Raw genomic sequence first — 25,294 nt, forward strand, 5'->3', positions numbered from 1 at the left:
GACGTAGAGCTAATAAACCAAACACATATTAAAATATAAGCATTTTTTTAAATGTAAGTTTTATTTTATGTACATTGTGATCCGTAGTGGTAATAATTTAAAATGTAAGCATTTTTTAAAAATGTTTATAATACTTTAATTTTTATGTAATTGTATAATAAATAATTAATTACTTTTAATTACATATATAAACACTATAAATAAAGAAAATTAAGGAAATCGGTGACATATTAGAAATAGAGAGTACATACGATTTAAGTAGATATTTTCGTCGGATCAATTGTCATGTAATCAATAACATACTATAAATAGAGAAAATTGAGGAAACCAATAATATACTATGAATAGAGAGTATATACGATTTAAATAGATATTACACATCCGTTGGGTAGAGAGTAACATACTATAATCAAGAACTTCCCACTCGACTTCATTTGGTAGAGGAAATATATTTTCGACATTCTTGAATAATGTTCGATGTCTTAAAAATGTGACCGTGCCTAATGTTCGACTTCCATCTTTGTTAGATATTCTTATGCATAATGTGATTTATGTTCTAGTTAAATATTAAATAAATAATATACGTAACCAAATTAAGATAATTCATTAATGAGGTATTTAAAGAATAAATTAAATTTAATATTAATTTTGCATTCGAACAAGTGATTAAATAAATAATTAAATTAAGTAAAGAAATATTAAATAAACAATATATATAACCAATTAAGATAATTAATTAATGAAATATTTAAAGAAGAAATTAAATTAAATATTAATTTTTATTTGAATAGGTTTTAAAATAAATAATTGAATAAAGTAATTAAATATACATAACCAATCAAGATAATTAATAAAGAAATATTTAAACGAGAAATCAAATTCAATATTGGATAATTCTACATATACTAATTCATAAGGATGTCCATAATGTATATGTGAAATTTCATGACTGAAGGATCGAAAAAACTGTTTTTCAACTCTGTAATAATATAATGTCACTTGTACATTATGGTATAATGTTTTTATTTAAACAAGCAATTAAATTCAAGTAATTAAATATTAATGACTAATAATATACCTAACCAATTAAGATAATTAATTACTAAAATATTTAAATAATTAATAAATTTTTAAAAATTATTTTTTATTCAAATAAGTGATTAAAATAATAATTGAATAAGGTAATGGAATATTAAATACATAATATACACAACTAATTAAGATAATTTATAAATCAAATATCTAAATAAGAAATTAAATTAAATATAAAATTTTTATTTAATTGAGCGATTAAATAAATAAATAAATAAAGTATTTAATATTAAATAAGAAATATACATAATTAACTAAGATAATTAATTAATGAAATATTTAAATAAAAAATTAAAATAAATACTAATTATTTTATTTAAATAAGTGATTAAATAAATAATTAAATCAAGTAATTAAATTTTAAATGCATAAAACACATAACTAATTAAGATAATTAATTAATGAAATATCTTAATAAGAAATTAAATTAAATATTAATTTTTTATTTAATTAAGTGATTAAATAAATAATTAAACAAAGTAATTAAACTATAAATAAATAACATACATAACTAATTAAGACAATTAATTAAAGAAATATTTAAATAAGAAATTAAAATAAATATTATTTTTTTATTTAAATAAGTGATTTTTTAAATTTTAAATAAACAATATACATAACAAATTAAGATACTTAATAGAGAAATATTTAAACGAGAAACCAAATTAAATATTAATTTTTTTTATTTGAGTAGGTATTTAAAATAAATAATTAAACAAGGGCCAATTAAGATAATTAATTAATGAAATATTTAAAAGAGAAACCAAATTAAATATTAATTTTTTTTATTTGAGTAGGTATTTAAAATAAATAATTAAACAAGGGCCAATTAAGATAATTAATTAATGAAATATTTAAAAGAGAAACCAAATTAAATATTAATTTTTTATTTGAATAATTGTTTAAAATAAATAATTAAATAATTTATTAAATATACACAATCAATTAAGATAATACATTAATAAAATATTGATATGAGAAATCAAATTAAATATTAATTTTTTATTTAAACAAGTGATTAAATAATTAAATATTAAGTAAAAATATACATAATCAATTAAGATAATTAATTAATGAAATATCTAAATAAGAAAGTAAATCAAATATTAATTTTTTTAATTTGAGTAATTGTTTAAAATAAATAATTAAATATAAAGTGAAAAGTGTTTAGTTTTTTAATTTGTAATTTAAGGGTATTTTTGTCTTTTAAAACAAAATTTTATCTTTTTAATTGTATGAACTACTTAAGTAAATTTTTGTCTTTTACTCAATAAAAGATTATTTTGCTGATTGACAAAGTTTTTTGATTAAAGTGAAAAAATCGCTACTTACTTTTCCAAATTTAGAGCCTGTTTGAGAGTAATTTTGAGAATTGATTTTTTAATCGTCAAGAGAAAAATGAACTTGTAAGAGAAAAAGTCAAATATAAAAACTGAAATAATGAAATAATGATAAAAAAAATCAATTTTTTGGGGGCATAAAATGGCTCCCAAACAAGCTGTTAAAATTACCCCGATTACTATTACCAATATAGACTTTTTCACTGCTTTTGTTGGGTTTTGTAGTGGAAAGAAAACGATAAGGAGCTCGCTGGAGAGTTGGTGGTGTAAATAATAGTAATGTGCAAGGAGTTTTCTTGGTTTAAAGAAAAACTGGGCCTCTGTTCAGTCTGTTCTTGACATTGAACGTGTTAACTATGGCTCACTTCACCAGTCTTCTGATTTGAAACCCAAGGTGTGTTTTTCCCTTTTTGTGTGTGTGTGTGTGTGTGGGTGGGGGAGGGGGGTATTTTTTGCCATTTGTTATTTCGAACTCACAATGGTTTTTGGGATTACAGAAATGGGAATGTTGTGATTTTAGTTCCTTCATTGTTTAAGGAGTATTATTTATTTGGCGGCGGCCGCTGCAATTTGACTTAAATGTTCAATGGTTTAATTGCACTTCTGCATCCACTTCTGTTTATCTCTGTGTATTTCTTCTTGAAATTATATTGCTTATTGAGACACTGAATGTGAAAGACTAAGTGGTACTGATAGGTTCTTACCTGGAAAAGTACTTTTCTTTTTGTTTTGACTTAAATGTCAATGGCTCAATTCCACTTCTGCTTCTCCCTCTGTGTATGTTTGTGTATTTTCCATTCTCGAAATTATAATGCTTATGAAATACTGAATGTGAAAGTTGTATTGGTAGGTTATTTCCTTGAAAAGTCCTTTTATTTTTGTTTTAGCTAAGCATAAAAGTTACATTTTTGTAACTTTACTTATCTTAGGCTTAGCCAAACATGTTCTCAGTCTTTTTTCTGCGTGTTGCTGTACTAGTATCAACTGTCTACTGATGTAGAAGAACAATAAGAAATTCTAGCTAATCATAGAGACATTGATAAGGATTACAAATGAATGACCAAGAAGTACCCTTTGACTTTACGCTTTTTGCAGCTAATAATTTTAATTTTGTCCTCCAAAATTTATTAATTATATTCAGCAAACTAATATATGCTGCATAATGCAAAATCGAACGATGGAAAGTCACCTGCATGGAAGGATCCAAAGGTTGATTAGAACTCTGATGTTGGTAAATTGTGAAGGCATTTTACTTCCCACCAACTTCTACAAGGGATCATGCTAGAGACGTTTAACAGTAATGGATAATTACAGATGAGATCCTTGCTCCAACACGTAACAAGAATGGGTTTTGTAGAAATATGAGATCAGGTTTACCAGAGGGAATTTATTTTATAGTTCACAAGGATCATTTTCTTACATTTCTTGTTGGCATCTCTTCAGGTCATTCATTTTTGGATGAAGTGCTTCAATTACTGCTATTTCATCATGGTGAACATTCTCGATGAGGACGATACTCGCATCCCCAAGGTTTGTGGCAACAAACTTTGTGCCTGTGGAAACTACATGCAAATAGCATGATAGAAAAAAAAATTCTAACATGATAGGAAAAAAATTATAACTTTAAAGTAGTGTTTTAAGAATCATATTGACCTGATCAGTTCGACTTGGAAAACCAAAAACCAGCCTGATTATGGCCAAAAATAATTCTTAAAAATCAGGCAGGTTGACCAGGTTTCCTGCACTTAAATGAAATGGGAAAAAAAATAAAAATTAAGGAACCATTGAGTTCTGATATATATGATGTCATGATATCTATGATGTCATAAAATCTTAATGGATGGTTGTTCGGACGTTATTTTTTAGAAACGAAAATTAACTCATATTTGTGAATTTATTATGGACCTTGATACAACCCTTTAACCATTTACCTTTTTTGGGTCAATATTTGACCCTTTCAAAACATTGCTTTAAAGTCAACATCGAGATTGTATCTGCATATTTCGTGTTCATTTGTCAGTTTGGTCCAATGTAGTTACTCTATTTGATCGTATTCGTATGCCCTTATATTATTAGTACTCTTCCATAATCCCATGTAAAATTGTTACCAGGTAAACAAAGAAATTGTGAAGATCCAGAGAGTGGTTGCTCCCGTGGCCAAATGCAGCTTAAGAGCCTTATTGAAGCTTATGTTGTAAGTTAACCTAAATTGCCAACCTAGATTATGCTTTTTGCACTTGACAATGTCGAACTCTTGAACCGGATGCAATTTGTTTTGTGATTTGGTACACGACCAGCATCTGAAGAGGGGGAAGAATGGAACAGCCATCTCTGAGTTTTTGGCTGATCTATGATAATAACATCCTTCTTGCTTGAAGTGCTACTTTTCTAACAATATAAGTATCATTGAAATAACCAAATAAATCTGTGTCAATGTTATTTTTGGAACTAAAATCTTCGGGATTCTTTAAACTCATGAACTCAAATCATCTTGCTGCACAATTCTTATAATAACCACATTTACTTTGGTATGTAGGAAAAAACTGGGAGCAGCCAAGGCTCCAACATTCAACGAGTGGGAAAAATATTTACCACTTTTTTGGCTGCTCGTCCCACCTAGTGAAGAAGACACCCCGGAGGCCTGTGCTGACTATGAGCAAACATCAACCGGGCAGGTGACATTGCAGTCCGTGTAGGACACACCCACAAGGACTCGGAAGATTGACCATGTATATGCAATAAGCACGAAAACTTCTTACATCGCAAGGATTGGATATTGTTGGACTGCATGAAGGAAAAAAAAAAAAAAAAAACTAAAATCTTGCTTATAATACTGTCTAGACTCCGGTCCTACCTAGTGTTGTGTACACAAAACTTGAAGGTCCTGTTTCTGTGCTTCTACAGCTGTTTAGGGATGCTGCAGAAAATGTAGGATGTTAGATTTTCAGATTGTATTTTTCTGTGATTAAGGTCACTACTTTCAGCTTCTCAATTTGAAAAATGAAAATCTGGAAAAACAGATGTTATAGAAAATTCGACTCCCTCGTGACTGCTTTCGCAGGGGCCATTCTACGATAAGTCTCGTAATTTGCAATTTTTGTAAAGTATACTGTCTACATTTATTTTTTGGAGCAAATTTTTATAAATTGTGTTGTGCCAAGAATTAAAAGCCTTAATTCTATTATACCAAATAGACAGAAAAATAGACACTCAAGAACACGCGAGATTTATAGATGTTCGCTTTAATATAAGACCACGCCTTCTTCCGTTGTTACAATGTTTATTATGATGAAAAGAAATTTACGAGAGAAAATTGCACAATTTATTTTCTCTAATATTTCTCTCTTGTTTATGATAATAATAAAACCCTTAACGATGGCTCCTTAAAAAAAGGCGAAATCGAAATTACATAACAATTTAATTTAATTAATAATAAAACCGTTATCTATATAATAATTTAATTTACTACTGTCTACCAAACATGAACTATATGTTAACATGCCAGCATAAAGAATTAAGCCATTAACGTCATCAATGGTTGAGTCGAGCAATTTCATTTCATCCAAATTTTTTTTTTTAGAGAGACTGAAGTTTGAGATAAATATACTTGATGATTAATCAATTGATAAATAAACGTACTTATGTGTGGTTGAAAATAGTTCATAAAAGAAAATTGAGTTATTTGACGACACTGGAAATGATTAGTTTTTGAATACGAGACAATTTTTCATAAATTGGTATGATGTTGTTTGATTTTTCAGAGACAAACTATCATTTCTATTAGAATGCTACAAATAATTGTACGAAGTTTTCAAACTTCCAACCAAAAATAAGATAAAGAACAGCTGTTAAGGGATGCTGCAGAAAATGTAGGATGTTAGATTTTCAGATTGTATTTTCTGTGATTAAGGTCACTACTTTCAGCTTCTCAATTTGAAAAATGAAAATCTGGAAAAACAGATGTTATAGAAAATTCGACTCCCTCGTGACTGCTTTCGCAGGGGCCATTCTACGATAAGTCTCGTAATTTGCAATTTTTGTAAAGTATACTGTCTACATTTATTTTTTGGAGCAAATTTTTATAAATTGTGTTGTGCCAAGAATTAAAAGCCTTAATTCTATTATACCAAATAGACAGAAAAATAGACACTCAAGAACACGCGAGATTTATAGATGTTCGCTTTAATATAAGATCACGCCTTCTTCCGTTGTTACAATGTTTATTATGATGAAAAGAAATTTACTAGAGAAAATTGCACAATTTATTTTCTCTAATATTTCTCTCTTGTTTATGATAATAATAAAACCCTTAACGATGGCTCCTTAAAAAAAGGCGAAATCGAAATTACATAACAATTTAATTTAATTAATAATAAAACCGTTATCTATATAATAATTTAATTTACTACTGTCTACCAAACATGAACTATATGTTAACATGCCAGCATAAAGAATTAAGCCATTAACGTCATCAATGGTTGAGTCGAGCAATTTCATTTCATCCAAATTTTTTTTTAGAGAGACTGAAGTTTGAGATAAATATACTTGATGATTAATCAATTGATAAATAAACGTACTTATGTGTGGTTGAAAATAGTTCATGAAAGAAAATTGAGTTATTTGACGACACTGGAAATGATTAGTTTTTGAATACGAGACAATTTTTCATAAATTGGTATAATGTTGTTTGATTTTTCAGAGACAAACTATCATTTCTATTAGAATGCTACAAATAATTGTACGAAGTTTTCAAACTTCCAACCAAAAATAAGATAAAGATCTGTTAGGGACATTGCTCCAAGCTTCAATATGTCACATCAAAATGGAGAGATTCATGTTGCAATACATTGCATCTTTACATCGAAATGTAAAACTTCAAAAAAGAAAATTTCTAATTCAAATATTCAATGGATAATGCATTATGAGTACTATCACATCGTCTATGTTAATGGTTGTTCATCTAAAAGTTTAAGACATTAGTAAATAAGATATTGTACTCCATGAAAATCAGAAGGTTAAAATTTTAGATAAAGTGCAAGTAAAAGTTTATATTAAAGCCCCGTTTGGTACACATTAATATAAAAATAAGAATGAAAAATATAGTCGTTATGGGTCTCACATAAGAGATAAAAAGTCAAATATGATGGCTTAATATGATGGATAACGGTCATATTTTTCATTTTAATGGGCAAAAAATGATAAACAAACGGGGGCTAAGTAAAAGTTTATATTTGTTAGACACGAAGTTTATATTTGTTTGAGCCTCATTATTTTGGGAAAAATATATTTTTGAATTGTATATTGATGAAAAATGTGTCATTAAAAAATAAGGAGAAATTTTGGATTTGCGTGTAATATTAATTTATTAAATAATATGTGGTTGAAATGATATTAAATCACTATTTAAAAATGTATTTTTTCCAAATAATGTGGGTCAAACTTGACCTTGGTTTAAAATGGAACTGGACTACTCCTAATATGTTATTTTCTCGATTGTGCTACATGTATATTATAATTAGGGACGGATTCAGAATCGGACATTTTTTTTTATAGATAAATTTTTAAAAAAATAAAAAATTTACTTAATTTTTTATACCTCCAAAAAGTTGAAATGGGCTGGGAGAAGCTCAGTCCCCCTCTAAATCTGCCTCTAATAACAACTTACATATTTGTTTATTGATTTAATTAATTAATTTATTAATTAAATATATTTAGGTCATAGATATATAAAATTTGGTCACAAATGAATAATTTAATTAGTCACTTATTATTTTTTGGTCATAAATCAGAAATTTTATGTTACAAATTTTTTTAGTATCATAATTCAAAAATTTTGTAAGTCACAGTTTGTTCATCGATTACAAATTAGAAAATTATTTAGTCACAGATTAATTTTTAGACACAACTTATCAAATTGTAGTCACAACTTATTTCTCGATCACAAATTAAAGATTTTATAGGTCATATATTATTTTTTCAGTCACGTATAAAAAATTTTATGGGTCACAGAATCAAAATTTTTATTGGTCACAATTCATTTATTCATTGCAAATTATTAGATTAATTGATCACGATTAATTTTTCGGTCACAATTTAATTAATCGTGAGTCACAGTCATAATTTTTAGGTCACATATTACAAATTAACCAATTATTAGTCACAATTAACTAAATAATTGGTCACAAGCATCCAACCCAATCTCACGACCACCATAATCGCCATCACTATCACCGTTACCACCACCAGACCACGCAAAACCACAATAGCCGCCCAAACACCAACTAAATCGTCACCCAAAAAAAAAAAAAAAAGAGAAATCGCACAACCACCGAACCACCACTACCACCGGAATGTGTCACCACCAAAATGTCACCCAATGCTTATGCCACCACCATCAACACCTGTAAAAACACCACCGCAACCCACCATTGAATAGCCAGTACCATCGCGACGCTCACAAAACCACCAATCACCAACAAAAACACCTAAAACTCAATAAATCTGTCACCCAAAAATAAAAACAAAAAAATAACAGCACCCACCATCGCCACTGCGCACCTCCACCACTACCTCATAACACCACCACCGTGTAGCATCACAGTAACACTCCATCATCACCACAACACCAACAATTCTCACTGCACGAGAAAAGCCACCACTTTTCCTCAAAGTAGAAAAACAAATAAAAATCAGGAAAACCACCAATCTTCTTCCACCACTACCGGCTTCTCATGTATTCTGGCTTCCTCATCTAGGATTTGTTTGATTGGGGCTTTATGTTCCAATTTTTTATCAGAGATCTGACAGATCTAAACACGATGGCTGATGGAGCACCAAGGTGGTCCTGCGCACGGCTGCATTGTGTATGGCAATCCTACGAGTGGTTGTTTTCAGGTGACCAACTGATGGAACGGTGGTTGGAGCGACGATTGATTTCCCTCTACGATCGGCTGTTTTCTGGTGACAGTGAGAGAGAGAGAGATTTTGGGAAATTGAGGGTTGGTTTGTAATTTAATTTAATTTAATTTAATAATATATTTATATAATAATATTATCTTAAAACAAAATTCTGATTTTTGAAATAGTAAACTTTGCGCATGATTTATGAAATGTGATATTTAAAGGTAGGTTTTTATGTAATTTCCACTAAAAAAAATCCTCCACTTTCTTTTTGTCACTTTATCAATCTGTAAAATAATTTGTAAATAATAATGTACAAACAGTACCCTAATATTTTGAGGTGAAACTTCAATGTCTAACGATTAGTATCGGAGTTAGACACCAAACTTATTCACATGAACAGATGCACTATCAGTTGCACCAGAATCAAAGTGGTAGACTCCAAGTTGGATTGCCAAGGCGGAGAATATCGTTTGTTGGCTATTAAAAAGGTGGAAGAGTTCGGCTTGATAGAGCGTGTGGGTCTTTCTAGTTTGCTGAAGAAATAAAAATTAGGGAAAATTGCAGTCGAAGTACTAAACCTTTCGTTTATTAGCAGACTTTGTCCAAACCTTTGATTTGTGCTACCGTGAGTATCAAACCTTTAAAAAATATGCAGCTCAAGTCCAAAATGACGATTTCCGTCTGTTTGACCCCAAAATCCGTCAGTTGACCCCAGAAATTAAAAATTTGATTATTTTTCCCAAATACAACAAGGACAATTTAGACATATTTCATTTTCTCTATTAAATTAAAAATTAAAAAAGCAAAAAGAAAAACCATAACCCCCCACCCCATCTCCTTCTTCCCCAACCCCCTCACCCAAAAGCACTAAGCATCACTACCACCTAAAACCACCTCGGCACCACCACCTTCGGCACTACTACAGTTGGCCTCATGGGTTATCGTCTTCAGATATGTCGAGCCTTTGAGGAGGAGCATGAGGGAGAGGTTTCGAGTTTTGACTCACTCGGCAACTCTAACTCGACTTGGCCAGCCAAAATGTCAAGCCCTGCTGAAACATCGTTGAGGAAGCCTAGGTACAAACAGTGTTTGGAAAATCACACAGTGGGTATCGACGGCCACGCGGTGGATGGATGCATTGAGTTTATGGCAGTGGGAGCGAATGGAAGCCTGGATGCACTCAAATGCGCCGCTTGCAATTGCCATCGGAATTTCCACCGGAAGGAAACTGAAGGAGCCGTAGGTTTTAGCTTCCACCACCACCACCACCAGAACCAGCAACAACAGCTACTCTTGACTCACCACCCACATGAGCATTTCAACTACAGAAGCCCAAGTGAGTACCTCCACATTGCACACCCACAGCAACAGAGACCCCCTCTCGCCTTGCCATCGACCTCAGGTGGTGGCGTAGGAAGTGGGTCAAGAGATGAGCTAGATGACTATTATTCCAACCCCAGCAGCAATGCGGGGAAGAAAAGGTTCTGGTACGAGACCATGGTGGTGCTAAGGCCCAACATGTCTGAAGACGAGCACCTCGTTGGTGGTGGTGATGCTTAGTGCTTATGGGTTATTGACAGTGGTTCAGGTTTATGGTTTTAGGTGGTGGTGATGCTTAGTGTTTTGGGGTGAGGGAGTTGGGGAAGAAGGAGATGAGGTGGGGGGTTATGGTTTTTCGTTTTGCATTTTTAATTTTTAATTTAATAGAGAAAATGAGATATGTCCAAATTGTCCTTGCTGTATTTGGGAAAAATAATCAGATTTTTAATTTCTGGGGTCAACTGACGAATTTTGGGGTCAAACAAACGAAAACCGTTATTTTGGACTTGAACTGCATATTTTTTAAAGGTTTGGTCCTCACGGTGGCACAAATCAAAGGTTTGAGCAAAGTCTACTAATAAACGAAAGGTTTGGTATTTCGACTGCAATTTTCCCTAAAAATTATGACCTTGGGGTCGTTGATGTGATTCCATTGAGCTCGATTGTTGAGAAAATAAAAAAATATATATCAACTAGAGACAGAGTAGATGTTAAATTTATAGAGGAATTAAACTACTTCTCCCAATTGGTTAACGTATAAAATAATTCCCTAGATTGAATTGTATTAAAATGTTGAATCCAAAGAATTAGTTCTCTTCTTACAACAGTCGAACGGTTATCTTAATTTTATGAATCCTTTTTAAACTATATATTGATTAATATTAAAAAATTTATTATCTTATGATATTATTAGGAAAATTCTACTTGTACATAATTATTATACATAATGGTGTCCGTAATGTGATGTGACAATCATTCGACTGTTGATGTGCAAATGTGCGATTTAAATTAAATATTGGATTCAGTGCCACGTGTAATTATGAATATCATTATGTAGATAATTATGTACATGTAGTACTTCTCGATACTGTTAATCTAATAAATTTGAGGGAAAAAATACTTAATTAATTATTTAAATATAATCTTCAACATGTTCCACACATTCATATTGAATAAACTAACGTGGAAATTACATGTCAACAGGTGTTTAAAGATTATAATTCATAAATCAGCTCCAAAGTTTATTTATTCACATATTAGGTATTAATATAATAATTAAATATTAAATATCTCCTCCCAATTCAATTCCAAAACCTAAAAACATTTCATTCTATGCTCACTCTCCATCTTCTCACTTTCTCCACCTATCCACACCCCCCTAATCCGATGTCGACAACGACAACATACACACTCAACGTCGACATACCTCTTAATGAATATTTTGTTTGCTCTCTGACCTTCAGGCTATAGGTATTTATTCAACCTATAGATACACTTGTTGTACCTCTTTGAGTATATCAACGTCTGTGGATTATCAGTCTTTGCGATGAAGATGCGATAGTGGTGGTTGTGGTGGAGTCTTTTAGTGGCGATTGTTGGTGGTTGGAGATCCGATAACGGTCACTGTGGTGGTTTTGTTGGCAGTGGATTGGATCTAGTGGTGGTGTTGTGGTGTTGGTGGTGTTGTGGTGCTATTGTGGTGGTGGCCGCGGTCACGAGGTGAGAAGCTTGCAAGTGGCTATGGTGGCAATGGCTATAATGTTGGCGGTGACGGTATGTGACCAACGACTTAATTGTAATATAAAAATCTGATAATTTGTGATTGAAAAATAATTTGTAACCACTAACCAACTAATTTGAAAATCTGTGATTGACAAATAAATTATGACTTATAAATTTTTTGATTTGTGACTGATGAAATAATCTATAACTAATTAATTTGATATTATGTGAGTTGTGACCTATAAGTACGCATCCATGATCGTTAATTAAATAATTGTGACCTCATATATTTAATTAATAAGATATTTTTAATTAATTAAGCAATACCTAAGTTTTGAATTTTGAAACTTAAAACCAGAAAATTGAATTGTCCCATACTTCATGCCTGATTTGTGAAATTTTCCCTAAACTAAATTTTTTAACTGCATCACAATGAGTTCTTAACTCAAGATCTTTAGTTTACTAGAATATCATATAAAACTAACTCATGTAAAAATTTAAGATTTAATCTTCAACAAGAACTACTAGCTGATTCACTTGTAAATTGACCGAATCACTTCATATTTTAGTTTTATGCTATATAATTTTTTCACTATTTTTTGAGTGGACGATCTTCAAATAACAACATTTGCATAACTTTAATAATCATCCATCAAGAGAAGATTAATCAGACCAATTAATTTTAATTTTCCACACAATCCTCCAAAATCATGGAAATACAGCTCTCTTTGAATCATATTTCACTTGCAGAATAAGAATTCTCTCCTAATTATTTCCTCCTATAAACAAACATTGGACCTAACCTTAAAAATTCCCATAAAACATACACACACATACTCAGACAGAAGTAATCACAGAAACATTAGGCACTTGTGATGGAGAAAAGGCCAAGAATATCAACATGGCCATTATCAACACCGGGACAAGGAGGAACAACGGCGGCGGCGGCGGAAGTGGTGGCAGAACCAGTGGTAACACCAAGAGTGATAGTGTGAAGATAACCATAACAAGCACCCCTCCCAAAGCAGAGTTTCTGAACATCAAACTCTTCAATGGCCTATCACTTTTCACCTCCTCGAAAGCCAGTCTTTCTTCAATTCTGTACATCTTCATCTTCTTCCATTACACTAAAAAGTAAAAACAATGATCTTGATGTGTATATATACTTGTTGTATGTATATATATGGAGGTGGACTGTGGGGGTGGGGTGAGGGATATTCAAACAGACAAAAAGCTGACCAAACGAAAATATGATATGTCAAAGTTTGGGTTGGGTTCATAGGATCATAGGAATATGTTTCTTAAGGAATGACAAGAACACTTGATAGTTTTTATTTTCGGAACTCATTGCTTTTCATTCGGTTGAGCAGCCCCCACAAGGTTTTAATTTTAATTTTTTTATGTAAACTTTAGATAATTTTTTTTTATTTTTTTACTTATTTGTGATTTTCTTCCTGTCAAAATATATTTTTAAATTATGGGAGATAACTTTCGACGTTGACACTCCACGATAAGTGTGGCACCCCAAGACATTAAGGTCATACTTTGCCCTTATTTCCTAAAATTCAACATTTTTTTTTCGATCATAAATTTCATCAACTTTTATCAAAATTTAGTAAAAAAATTGATTTTTTTTTTTTAAACTAAATCAAACAGGTAATAACTTATAAGGCATAACATGTTATTATAAATGGCAATCACTAGACACTAGCCGTCCAATTTAACAATAAATATCAAGGCACCCTAATTCATTGTCAATGGCACATCAAGACACACAATGCAACGAATAATTAATAATATTATTAAAGGAAATAAATAAATAACAATTAACTGACTTACTTTGCTTCAATTAACATAAATTATAATTTTTTTAGGTATTATTAGGATGAGTTTTTACTTTCTTTAACAAGAAAATGTATTTAATACAAAATTAAGAACGTATCTTGATAAAATATTTTAAATTCAAGTTTAATTGTCATTCACGTGAATCACGTCTACAAAGAAAAAATAAATAAAATCGATTTACAAATCAAGAAGACAACGATTGTATAACTATAATACAATTTCTTGCATTTTTAATAATTTAAATTTTTGTGGAGAATGACGGCGGGTGTGAGTGGCCAAAGACGCGGCGGCGAATGATTAGAGTCAAAGGGACGTGGCGGCGCCAGGTTGATTCTCGTTTTACCAATCAAAATCTGTAATTCAAAGTTTATGTCCAAAAGGGAAGCATGTAATTAATTACCACGTGATTGTCATTCACATCTTTAGCAGTCAAATTCCCGTTTTGACCTCTCCTCATTCCATTAACTTATACCGTGCTTTTGCAGTCAGAAAAGGAACCTCGAGATTAAGATTCATTCACGAACATTTTTAGTATGGAAATTTTATTCTGAATATACCTTCCAAGATTGTGAGTTGATTGAGAACACTGATTCTAGAAGTAGAATACTCATTTTTGTTAAGTTGTGGCTGTTGATGTGTATAGTTCGTGCATAGATCGAACTTTTACGATAAAGTCATTGAGGTTAGCCTTCTCGGAGTTCGAGGACGGATCCTCGTAACCAAATTGTCATTAAGCTCCTGTTTGACTATCTAGGAAAAATTATATTTTAAATAATGATTTTTTTGAAAACGGTTAAAAGTACAAAAACGTTTTGGATTTATGTGTGAACGTGTGGATGAAAATGAGTATGAGAATTTTTTTTAAAGGGAGACAAACGAGGCTAAGGATAGTTTAGAAATTTCACACTTTTAATTTCGATTTTACTCTATATATTTTTTTTTAATGAATTGAGAAATCATTAGAATTTTGCATTATCATAAAAAGGAAGGAGAGATTTTAGATAAAATCGGGTTTGAGAATTTCCTATCATAAAACTTTTTTTCCATAATAGAGAATTATTGCCACGACGGAAAGGGATGTAGTTTTACATTGATACGAACCTCTATAAATTTTATGTATGTGTGTGTGTATTGCAGATTTATTCCTCTTGGTGTTATAGAATTATGGTTTCTAATTCTCTACAATTTTAGTGTTAACAAATCGCATTACTCTTTTGAGTTTTGAAGCTTGAATCTTTCTTCTTTTTTGAGTGTCCAACATAGACTATTACGAAATGAAAATAATATTAGGACTTTGGAGACTATCATAGGTCCCGACCGATCAACTTTACACATATAAGTTAACGCTTAAAAGTAATCAACAATATTAAAAATATGAGAGAATAATTATTTATTTTTGAGAAGTCAGGTTATTATTGTTGAATAACTTGAGAAATCAGATATCTACGGAATTAATTAAACTAAATCATTCGAAATTTCAATTTACTCGTTTGTTTCTCTCCTATACCATCCTAGAAATGTACCAATTTAGAACAATGTTACATTTTGCTTCGTTGTAAATTCATATTTTAATTGATATTTATTGAAACTTATCGTTTGAATATGAAAAATGCTTCAACACGTGATCACTCGTGTGACCTTTAGTTTTACATTGTGGATTTTTTGTGAATTTTTTCCGTGACTGACTATTATATCATGTTATGTGTCTATTTTATATCGTTCAGGCATTTAAAATGAACATGATTTGCGTAATTGACGTGACGAGTAACCAAGAATTTCGTTCATGTGAGCTTTTATTTATGGATGTTGTAGACTTAAGTGTAATAGTCCGTTTAACACGACTTTTGTTTTTGCCTCCCGTGGAAGAGCTTTTGAAAGAAATTACTTTAATTTTTATTTGAAAATTAATTTTGAAAGTTTTTCATATTCTAAAGGTGCTTTTAGATGAAATTACATTGGACCGATTTCCTCTAAAAACACTTCTAACTAAAAGAAATATTCATAAAATTAGTAAAATGGGTTCAAAAGTTACTTTTAAGTCTTAAAAACTCATTTTGACTTTTCAAAACTCATACCAAACGAGTCCTAATGTCTAGTTCTTGTTGGTTTGAATAATCAAAGTTTGGTGTGTAATTAATTGCTAATAGTATTTCCTAAAAATGTCATATTGAGACTTGAGACAACTACTACTGGCCTGTCTAGCACTCATGTTTACACAATGTGACCTGGAAACGCAGCCATTAATGTGATCAATGTCATCCTCATGCTTTTTTTTTTTTTTTGGTGACCTAATCATTCGAAAATCAGAATTATGACATTCTCACCTTCATGTTTAAAATATTTCGTCTAATTCTTATCTCTAATTCACCAAAAATGATAGTCGATAAAACCTTGTAAATTGTTGTATCAATCTTTTCGTCTAATTATTTGAATCTCATTAAAATATGAAACTAACTCATTCATTAAATTGTAGAGAAAATTTAATTATGGACATATCACATTTATACCTTATAAAACCATTAATTTCGGCCACATGCAAAATATATTACAAAATTTTATATCTCTAAAATATATATTTTCTTCTGTAACAATCTGATTTATTCAAATTTTGCAATGTTTTGTCATTTCTCAAGGTGTAAGCTTAAGTATTTACCAATTTTTACTAAAAATATTCCCTAACCCATACATGCCCATTCATAGGTGTCTGCCATATACAAGGACTTTGTCATTCTCTAAATATTTACTCCATCATCACACCTTAGATGTTTGTTTTTCAAACCACGTGGTTCAAATAAGTTCTTATTGTTCCTTTCTCTTTCAAACGCGGTGTGACCTTTTGAGAGCCAGTTTGTTACCATCTCATTACAGGTTACAAAAATTAAAAAAAAATAATAATAATAATAATAATAGTAGTAAGATTTAATGGGCTCCTCGGCTCCTTTCCAATTTCTTTTTCAATTTAAAAATTGTCAATTTATTATCATGTTACATAGTTAGGTCCAACCAACTCATAGTCTTCTTGAATTAAATAACCTACATCTCACACGAGTAGTTTTCATACATAAATTCCCCGTCACACTTTAATATCAAACTGTGACCTACCATGGTTGATCACTTGTGTCTATTTTACAAAGTTGATATCATGATGTGGTTTGGTGTACATGCATGGAAGTGTCAAATTGAACTCAAACACGTAAAGTGATAAAATCCAACTCCAATTCTATGGAAAAATCTAGGCTGGATTCAATGCATGGACAAAAAAATAAGTGTCCATGCAAAACACCATACTGAGTATCTAGAAACTAATATATTTTGATTGTAAGATTCATGCACAGACCACAATCGAGTTAAAGTTCGAGTAGAGGAACGTAGTGTGTTTGGTTGATAATTAATATAAAAATTTTAACAAAGAATGATCTAAGTAACCAACACGTCTTGCATGAGATCGGAAAAGCTCTCTCTCATAATAGCAACATGAGATTTGAGTAAAATATTAACAATGTCTATCTTGGATAAAGAAATAAAATGTGATAGGTCGACGGTGTAAAATTCATCGCATCTTATAGATACAATCACGATATTTTTCAATTTATTTTTAGTAATATTGATAGTTCGAAGAAAGAATTATTTTACTTCTAGGCATTTTCCACCGTATTTCAAGTTGGCTTTTGCTTTGATTCATGAGGGATTGAAAAAGCAAAATCCATGCAACTAACAAAGGGAAAGAAACTTTGATATAGGACAACTAGCTTTTCCACCGTATTTCAAGTTGGCTTTTGCTTTGATTCATGAGGGATTGAAAAAGCAAAATCCATGCAAATAACAAAGGGAAAGAAACTTTGATATAGGACAACTAGCTTTGGAGTTTGAAGAAGTGTTGGGTAGAAAATTAATAAAGAAAAACCGCACCATGGACAATTTTGTCATTTGTCGCGATGGTGTCGAAATGGGCTGAAATTTGGCAGGTTAATTGAAAACGTCCCGAGAAATTGGACTTGAGGCAAAGCCTGAGATATCGGGATTTTAGCCAAATTCCTTCATTTAGGCCTCCGAATAATTAATTTTCGTATTTCCCGTTTTGAATTTTCTCTATTTTTGGAACGTTTTATTTTTTCTATGTTTTAGGGTTTCTTGTAACGCCTATTTAATGGTTTTTGGAACGTTTTCCGTCATCATTGAATAATATACAAGTTTCATTCTTGGAGAATTCCAATTTTCTTATTTTCAAGATTTACGTTGGTAAATCTTTTTTGTTTTCTTACTTCCGTTCTGCATCAAACTTGAAAGGTTTGGAACAGAGCTTTAGCTATAAAAAGGGGCACACAATGCCGTGGTGAGAAGAAAACAGAAAAATAAGTACAGTTAGAAAGGTTGAATAGGCCAAGGAAAAAACAGGAGTTATCGGGTTCAGACATAGTGAACGAAATTTGGAAATTTCAGATTTACTATGGGTTCTGTCTCTCTCTCTTTTTTTGGAAATTTACTTATGTTTTATATTTTTTACCCACCGCGCCACTTCAGCGTTGTCCTCGCCCATTTCTCCCTCGAAACCAAGGTCTGGCCCGGTTTCGCGGGAGAAATGGGTTCGAGGTGGTGAAGGTGGCGATAGCAATGGCAATTGATCAAGAATATTAGAATACGGTCTTTTTCCTTTTTCTTTTAGTCTTGTTGAATCAAATTTTCAAGAAAAATTTTGCTACTTGTACATAAAAAGTATACATGATGGATTACATAATATGATGTGGAGGGAAAAGATTGAATGAAAAAACTAATTGTATTTTAAGCTTTCAAGAAATATAGAAAATTGAATCGAATAATTATGTCTAAAGTGATTAAATGAATTTTCAAGCGACCATTTAGCAAAATTCACACAATTCCTTCATATATATATATATATATATAGGGATTTGCTCTATATACATTATGTGTTCATAATGCACACGAATAGGGGCGCACACCATGTCCATAATGCGTGGACACCATTATGTTGTCCATAATGTACACCAAGAATTATATATATATATATCAAAAATTATATAAATTCTATTACTTAGTGTCAATATCATATCTTAATTACTCCAAAAATTATATAAATTCTATTACTTAGTGTCAATATCATATCTTAATTACTCTTAATTTTATTATTTACGTGTCTATATTGGACTCAAACACTTAAAAAGTGATCAAATCCAACTCCAATACTATGGAGAAATCCAACTGGATGCAATGCATGGAAAAGAAAGTTTAAGATTCATGCATGTTGGAAGATTAGGCGAGAGTAGGGATGGCAATCTGGCTCGTCGATTCGGACCGCTCATGACTTGGCACGAAAAAAATTCGAACCCGCTCGACCCGAGGCTCGAGCCAAGGGGCAAAGCTTGAGCCGGCCCATGTGGGTCTTCGGCTCCAATTCACGAGCCTATACTTAAAAATAAATAAATAAATATTTTAAAAGCAGCGTGCTGCTGCCTGCCAAACATGGCATCAATCTGCTGCCTTAATTTTAAGGAAGCAGAGACTACCTTCTTTATATTAAAAAAATAATAATAATGCCAAAATCGAGCTTGGCTGAGCCTAATTTTTTTGGTCGAACAAAAGCTCGGCTCCGGAAAAAAACTTGATCATTTTACCTGAGCCTCGAATTCGACTCACGAGCCGGCACGGCTCGACACGTTGACATCCTTAGGTGAGAGTCGAAAGAACTGCTCGAAATCTTGACGAACAAGAGAAAAAGCACAAACCAAAATTGATTTAAAGCTCGAATAGAGGACCAAAATATGATTGATTCATAATTAACAATAATTTATTATAGTGAATGACCTAAGTAACTGAAAGACTTTTAAGAAGCTCTCTCACACTAGTGCCGTGTGATTTAAATAAAATATTAAACTAGTTATATCCCGCTAGAATAAAGGAGTAAAATGCAATAAATCGATAGTCTGTTTAATTCAAATCAAATTTAGAAATATATATTAGTCTTTGAGGAAAATCTTACGTTCGAACCCATTAATGATCTCCTATTTTAGTGATCTCCTTTACACATCCTTTTAAGTAATTGAAACACTTTTAAGAAGTTCTATTGCACTAGTGCCGTGTGATTTGAGTAAAATATTAACCTAATTATATCCCGCTTGAATAAAGCAATAAAATGCAATAAATCGATAGTCTGTTTAATTCGAACCAAATTTAGAAATATATATTAGTCATTGAGGATAATCCTCTTTTCGAACCCATTAATGATCTATTTTAGCTAGCTCCTTTACACATTCAAACGGACTGACGAATTGGCGTATACTTTGAGAAAATTCAAACTCCTTGAAAACAGAAAATATTTCAAAAAGGCCAAAAAAGTTTCCTCTATTTTTCTTAATTTTTAGTAAAATTTGGAAACACTGAGGAAACTTTATGAAAATATTTGAGAATTTTTGTGGATTTCAACTAAGAATTACTTTAGTTTTGGACTATAAGTATATAACTAAAATTTACTTATTTGAGATTTCAATTTTTTTTTTAGAAAAAACTAGAAGTATATAACTAAAATTCACTTATTTGAGATTTCAATTCTTTTTTAGAAAAAATATAATCATTTTCGGTCTCTACATCCGTTTCGTCAAAAAACGAATGAAGAGAATAATAAGGTCAATTAAATATGTGAATATGAGACACATTTATTAATTTTATCTAATGGATATGAAAAATCAACAAAGTTACTAAAAACATTCTCATTATACATACATACATATATCATATTTCTCTAGTTTCATCTGTCGTAAATAAATTTACAAAATTCTCAAACAGAAATATTTTGTTTTATACCAAAAGGCATTTTAACCGAACCGATCCACAGATTTCCATTTTCTTCCTTAACTTCACTAACAAATTGCCATTTCGTGGAATCCAATATCTTTTCTATATTCCCATCCTCATTCAATTTAATTCCCATACCAGTGCTCCCACTCAAATAAGCCAAATATGTGTGCCATTTAGTAATATCCAAAGGAAGTTTAATCAAATTACTGCCAATCCAAGAACTGGAAAGAATCCAATCCAAGAATTTCCCTTTTCTTGAATTAATTCCAATCCAGAATTCCCCATTCCCATTTCTTTTTATATTATCTGGGAATCCAGGGAGTGTTGCAATTTCTTCAAGGATTCCAGCTTTTTGGGTTTGAAGCCAAAATTTGAGTAATTTGCAAGTGGTAGTCTCTGCAAGAATAAGAAAATCCCCATTTCTGCTTAATGCAATTCCATTTGGGAACTTCAGATTATTCAGAATAACAGTGGTTTTATTATTTCTTGGATCATATTTCATTAGTCTTCCAGTGCTGTCACCACTAAGAATAACTGAAATAAAATTCCTGCAAAATCCAAGATCCATTTTTTAGTTTGGGAATTGAAATTCTTGCTTGAGAATTAATTTTTTTATAAAATGATTTAATTTAGTTAAGATATGATTATTAATTTGGGATTTTGCAGTTCCGGTCCTCAAACTCTCACAAATAAATAAAACGGGTCCAGTAAAATGGAAAATAATCTAACCTTCTTTGATACCGTCCACTGCTGTCAGTAAAATAAACGACTCCTGTGCTCTGATCAATATCCAGAGAATTTGTGAAGCCCAAATCAAGCCCAGGCCCATTTAGTTGAGTAGACAGGCCACCATTTGGGCCTACAACAAGTAGGCCCATATAAGCATCCGCAATGTACAGATGACCCGTTTTTTCATTGAAACGTAGGCCCAATGGTCTTCCACAGATGTGCTCGGTTGTAGAATGATCATGTTTTCGTTCACAACCATCCCTATGCATTAAAAACAAAAAGACGAACGTAGTCAAATGGATAGGAAGAGCAAGTTATCTACAAATAGAAAGAAATGAGAAGTTGATTTGAGAACACGATGACGTGTATTTGTGGGTATGAGGGTCAAGAAATTGATATTTATGTGGTCTCATCTGCGACATCAATGAATAGGATATATAGTCGGCTTATGAAGCAAACTATATTTGTTTTTTTTTAATGGTGAATTGTTCAATCAGAAAACGAACCGTGTTAAACCTACGCTTGGAAATTCAAGGAGATCGTATCTCCTATGAATTGACAAATTATCAAAATTCTTAGTTATCTGATCTAGCATCTAAACCTATCCTTTGTACCCACAAGAAGTCACTCTTCAAAATAAATAAATAAATAAATTTCCCCTTCATTTGTGAAAATTCAATCTCTGTCATGGATAAGGGATGAAAGGAATTATTATTATTATTTTATTTTACTTATTATCATTTTTTTTTTTGGGAACATGTACTAATCTAACGTCATAGTTGGCCCACAAACAGGGGCGGACCCACATGGGGTCAAATGATCTCACAATGTTTATTTTTTTTTTGAAAACTTAATTTTCTATTCCAAAAAGTCCAAATCCTAAATCTATATCTATATCACATGGTCCATATCCATTATTTAGTCCGTCGATATATCATATAATCCACCGATTTCTTCCCAAAGTGCAAACACTGAATATGAACAGCAAACAACCAATTTTTCCTTTTTGTTTATGATACGTTGTTCGAATTTTATTTTTTTTTTTACCTCACTGGTCGAACTATCTGGGCCCGCCCCTGCCCACAAGCAAATTATATATGGAAAAAATATGATACAAGATTTATATACTTTGCTTTCAAAGAGTTGGTATAACTACGAAACATATAAATCAATTTTATCATTTAAAATTTTGATTTCTTTTTAAAAGGATAATTATTACCATACATATTTCATTCTTGTTGAATCTTCTCCTCTTTGTGTATGTATTGTGTATGTATACATGTTCATGCACACAAGATGAATTTGTCCCATGAAAAGCACATGTTTTCATGGTTGTTCATAAACTCATGCGTGTGGACATGAATTTCATGTCATAATGAACAAGAAGAAATGCTAACCTCTTTGGGGACGTCACAGCGAAATCAATCCAACGACTTTCATTTCCCCTCCACTTTATAATCCGGCCATCGGACACCCCGGTGTAAGGCCCATCACCATTCATGTCAAACTCAAAGCTCTCCGGCCCAACCGCATCCGGGATTGGTATTACTTGACTGTGTTGAAATCCAAGATTTCCTAACAAGGTCTCGTTCTTGAATGGTTGATTTTTGGCATGATCAAAAGAAAATAGGGTTCCTAGAAGAAGAGTTGAAAATGAAAATAAAAGGAATTTTATGCTCATTGCTTTGGCTTGGGATACAAGTGGAGTGGTCGTATTGTCTATTCTTGAAATTTTGTAACCACATAAGATCAAAGAAGAAATTCATTGACGCGTGCAGTGTGTGTGTATATATAAGTAAAGACGATGTTAGGAAAGGTACAATTTTTCTTTTTTGCACTCGACTAATACATATAAATAAAATAAATGAGCTTGGACAGCCTTGTCTTTATCTCCACCCCTTAAATCTATAAGTGACGTATATATGTATGTATCTATATATCGTATGTATATATGTGTGTATGCAAACGTATATCATAAACAGTTAGGATTAAATTTTCATCTTAATATGGGAGTTAAATTTTCACACACTCGTACACATAGATTTGTATGTATATATATGTTAGGTAAGAGGATAGGAAGTTTGCTATAGGTACCCGGAGTTTGACACTCATAATTACTTGCTACTCACATAGGGATTGAGGCCCCTCACCAATAAATGTGTAGGGCCCGACCCCCTCACTCACATCGGTAACAACATGAACAATTATAGCTATAAAAACATCAAATGAGACTTCTAGCCTCTATATTTTTAGTTTTGGGTAGAAAAGTAAACTCGTTTTTAAAGGAAATTAATAGATAAATTTACAGTTCATTCTTCTTTCAGAATCATGTTCAGTTTACGTCAACAGCTCATTAAATAATGCGACCCACAAAAAATCATAATCTGTAAGTATATGATAGATGACAAGATTCCGATCCATTCATTCATATAATGGTTCAAAAGAGTTTAAAATAATGTGTCCCACGTAAACCTCTCTCACCAGCCACCAACATTGAAACCAATAATTTGTATTACTTGATGTCTAATTCGATCCAGAATGGTACAAGTATATATATAGCATCTAACCAGGAACGTACAAGTGGGGAATGCAATCTGACAATATTTGTCTATTCTACGACAATCATGCAAGGCATACATCAAGCTCGACGGTTTAAAAAGATAAAATAAAATAAAATAGCTTTTTCTTCAATTATTTTTTTACAACTAAGCAAGTGTTAACTATGATGTACACTTTAGAGTGTACAAATCACATTTCCCATTCTAAGATCAATTATATTATATGTAAAATCGAGGTTGACAATTTCGGTTAACAATCACGCACATGAGAGAGGGCCCACGTTGAATAAAAAAATCAAAACCCCTTATGTGAGTACGTTATCGACCCTACTTGTACCATCAGAATAATTCTTCTAAGATTATGACAGAGTGTAGAAACAAAAAAGATTCAAGAACGAGTAAATAATTCGTAGGTAAATTTTCTTTTGGCCGGAAGAATCTAAATTGTTTATAATATATTAGTGGTGTACCAGCTCTCTCTATCTAGATGAGGATCAGTAATGTGTGTTTGGATTTGTTTCTCTAGATTGTCATCTGTCAATATATATGTATTTGAAGAGCATTGAATCATCAGTATAAAAAGCTCGCGTTGATCAACGTAATTTATTTATATGAAATACACACCTTTTAAATTACTTTTTTTAGTCGATCAAAATTAGATGAACATGTCTAACACAAAATTGATTATTCACACCCCTATACAACTCTCGGATTATCTCAAAAATTTGAAATTTAAACCACACTAAAAGTTTGTAACGATCTCAAGCCTCATGCCCAAGCCGTTATCATACATGTCTTTTCGTAAGTGTTTGCTCATCTTAACCTTTACAAATTTCTATCACGTTTCAAATTCAAGATCTCTACCTTATGAGACACTTAAATTAAATACCAACACCAATGGGAGGACACAATATAAATTCTTGAGATGTAAGGTTGACAAAGGCTTTCCTAAAGGGGATCGTATGTATGATATAA

General features: G+C 31.5%; 3 protein-coding genes across 4 annotated transcripts; 2 read left to right on the forward strand and 1 right to left on the reverse strand.

Annotated features, from left to right (window-relative positions):
• The first annotated feature begins 2,633 nt into the window (after positions 1 to 2,633).
• LOC111391152 (ferredoxin-dependent glutamate synthase 1, chloroplastic/mitochondrial-like) lies at positions 2,634 to 5,245 on the forward strand. Of its 2 annotated transcripts, XM_023016299.1 has the most exons (4): positions 2,634 to 2,826; positions 3,876 to 3,962; positions 4,544 to 4,626; positions 4,969 to 5,245. In XM_023016299.1, exons 2-4 carry the CDS (start codon positions 3,891 to 3,893, stop codon positions 5,126 to 5,128), a joined length of 315 nt encoding a protein of 104 aa, XP_022872067.1. In that variant the 5' UTR covers positions 2,634 to 2,826; positions 3,876 to 3,890; the 3' UTR covers positions 5,129 to 5,245. The 2 variants fall into 2 exon arrangements, with proteins under 2 accessions (XP_022872067.1, XP_022872068.1); XM_023016300.1 differs by lacking the exon at positions 2,634 to 2,826 and having other exon boundaries at positions 2,847 to 3,962.
• Positions 5,246 to 10,268: 5,023 nt separating this feature from the next.
• On the forward strand, positions 10,269 to 10,895 carry LOC111391162 (zinc-finger homeodomain protein 2-like). Its single transcript, XM_023016308.1, has one exon. It carries the CDS (start codon positions 10,269 to 10,271, stop codon positions 10,893 to 10,895), a length of 627 nt encoding a protein of 208 aa, XP_022872076.1.
• Positions 10,896 to 20,929: 10,034 nt separating this feature from the next.
• Positions 20,930 to 23,534, reverse strand: LOC111391189 (protein STRICTOSIDINE SYNTHASE-LIKE 2-like). The gene is made up of 3 exons (XM_023016349.1): positions 23,159 to 23,534; positions 21,762 to 22,022; positions 20,930 to 21,580 (listed from the first exon to the last, which is right to left on the reverse strand). Exons 1-3 carry the CDS (start codon positions 23,440 to 23,442, stop codon positions 21,013 to 21,015), a joined length of 1,113 nt encoding a protein of 370 aa, XP_022872117.1. The 5' UTR covers positions 23,443 to 23,534; the 3' UTR covers positions 20,930 to 21,012.
• Positions 23,535 to 25,294: the final 1,760 nt, after the last annotated feature.

Source organism: Olea europaea, unplaced genomic scaffold (genome assembly GCF_002742605.1).
Source record: "Olea europaea var. sylvestris unplaced genomic scaffold, O_europaea_v1 scaffold760, whole genome shotgun sequence".
In the NCBI taxonomy this organism is placed as follows: domain Eukaryota; kingdom Viridiplantae; phylum Streptophyta; class Magnoliopsida; order Lamiales; family Oleaceae; genus Olea; species Olea europaea.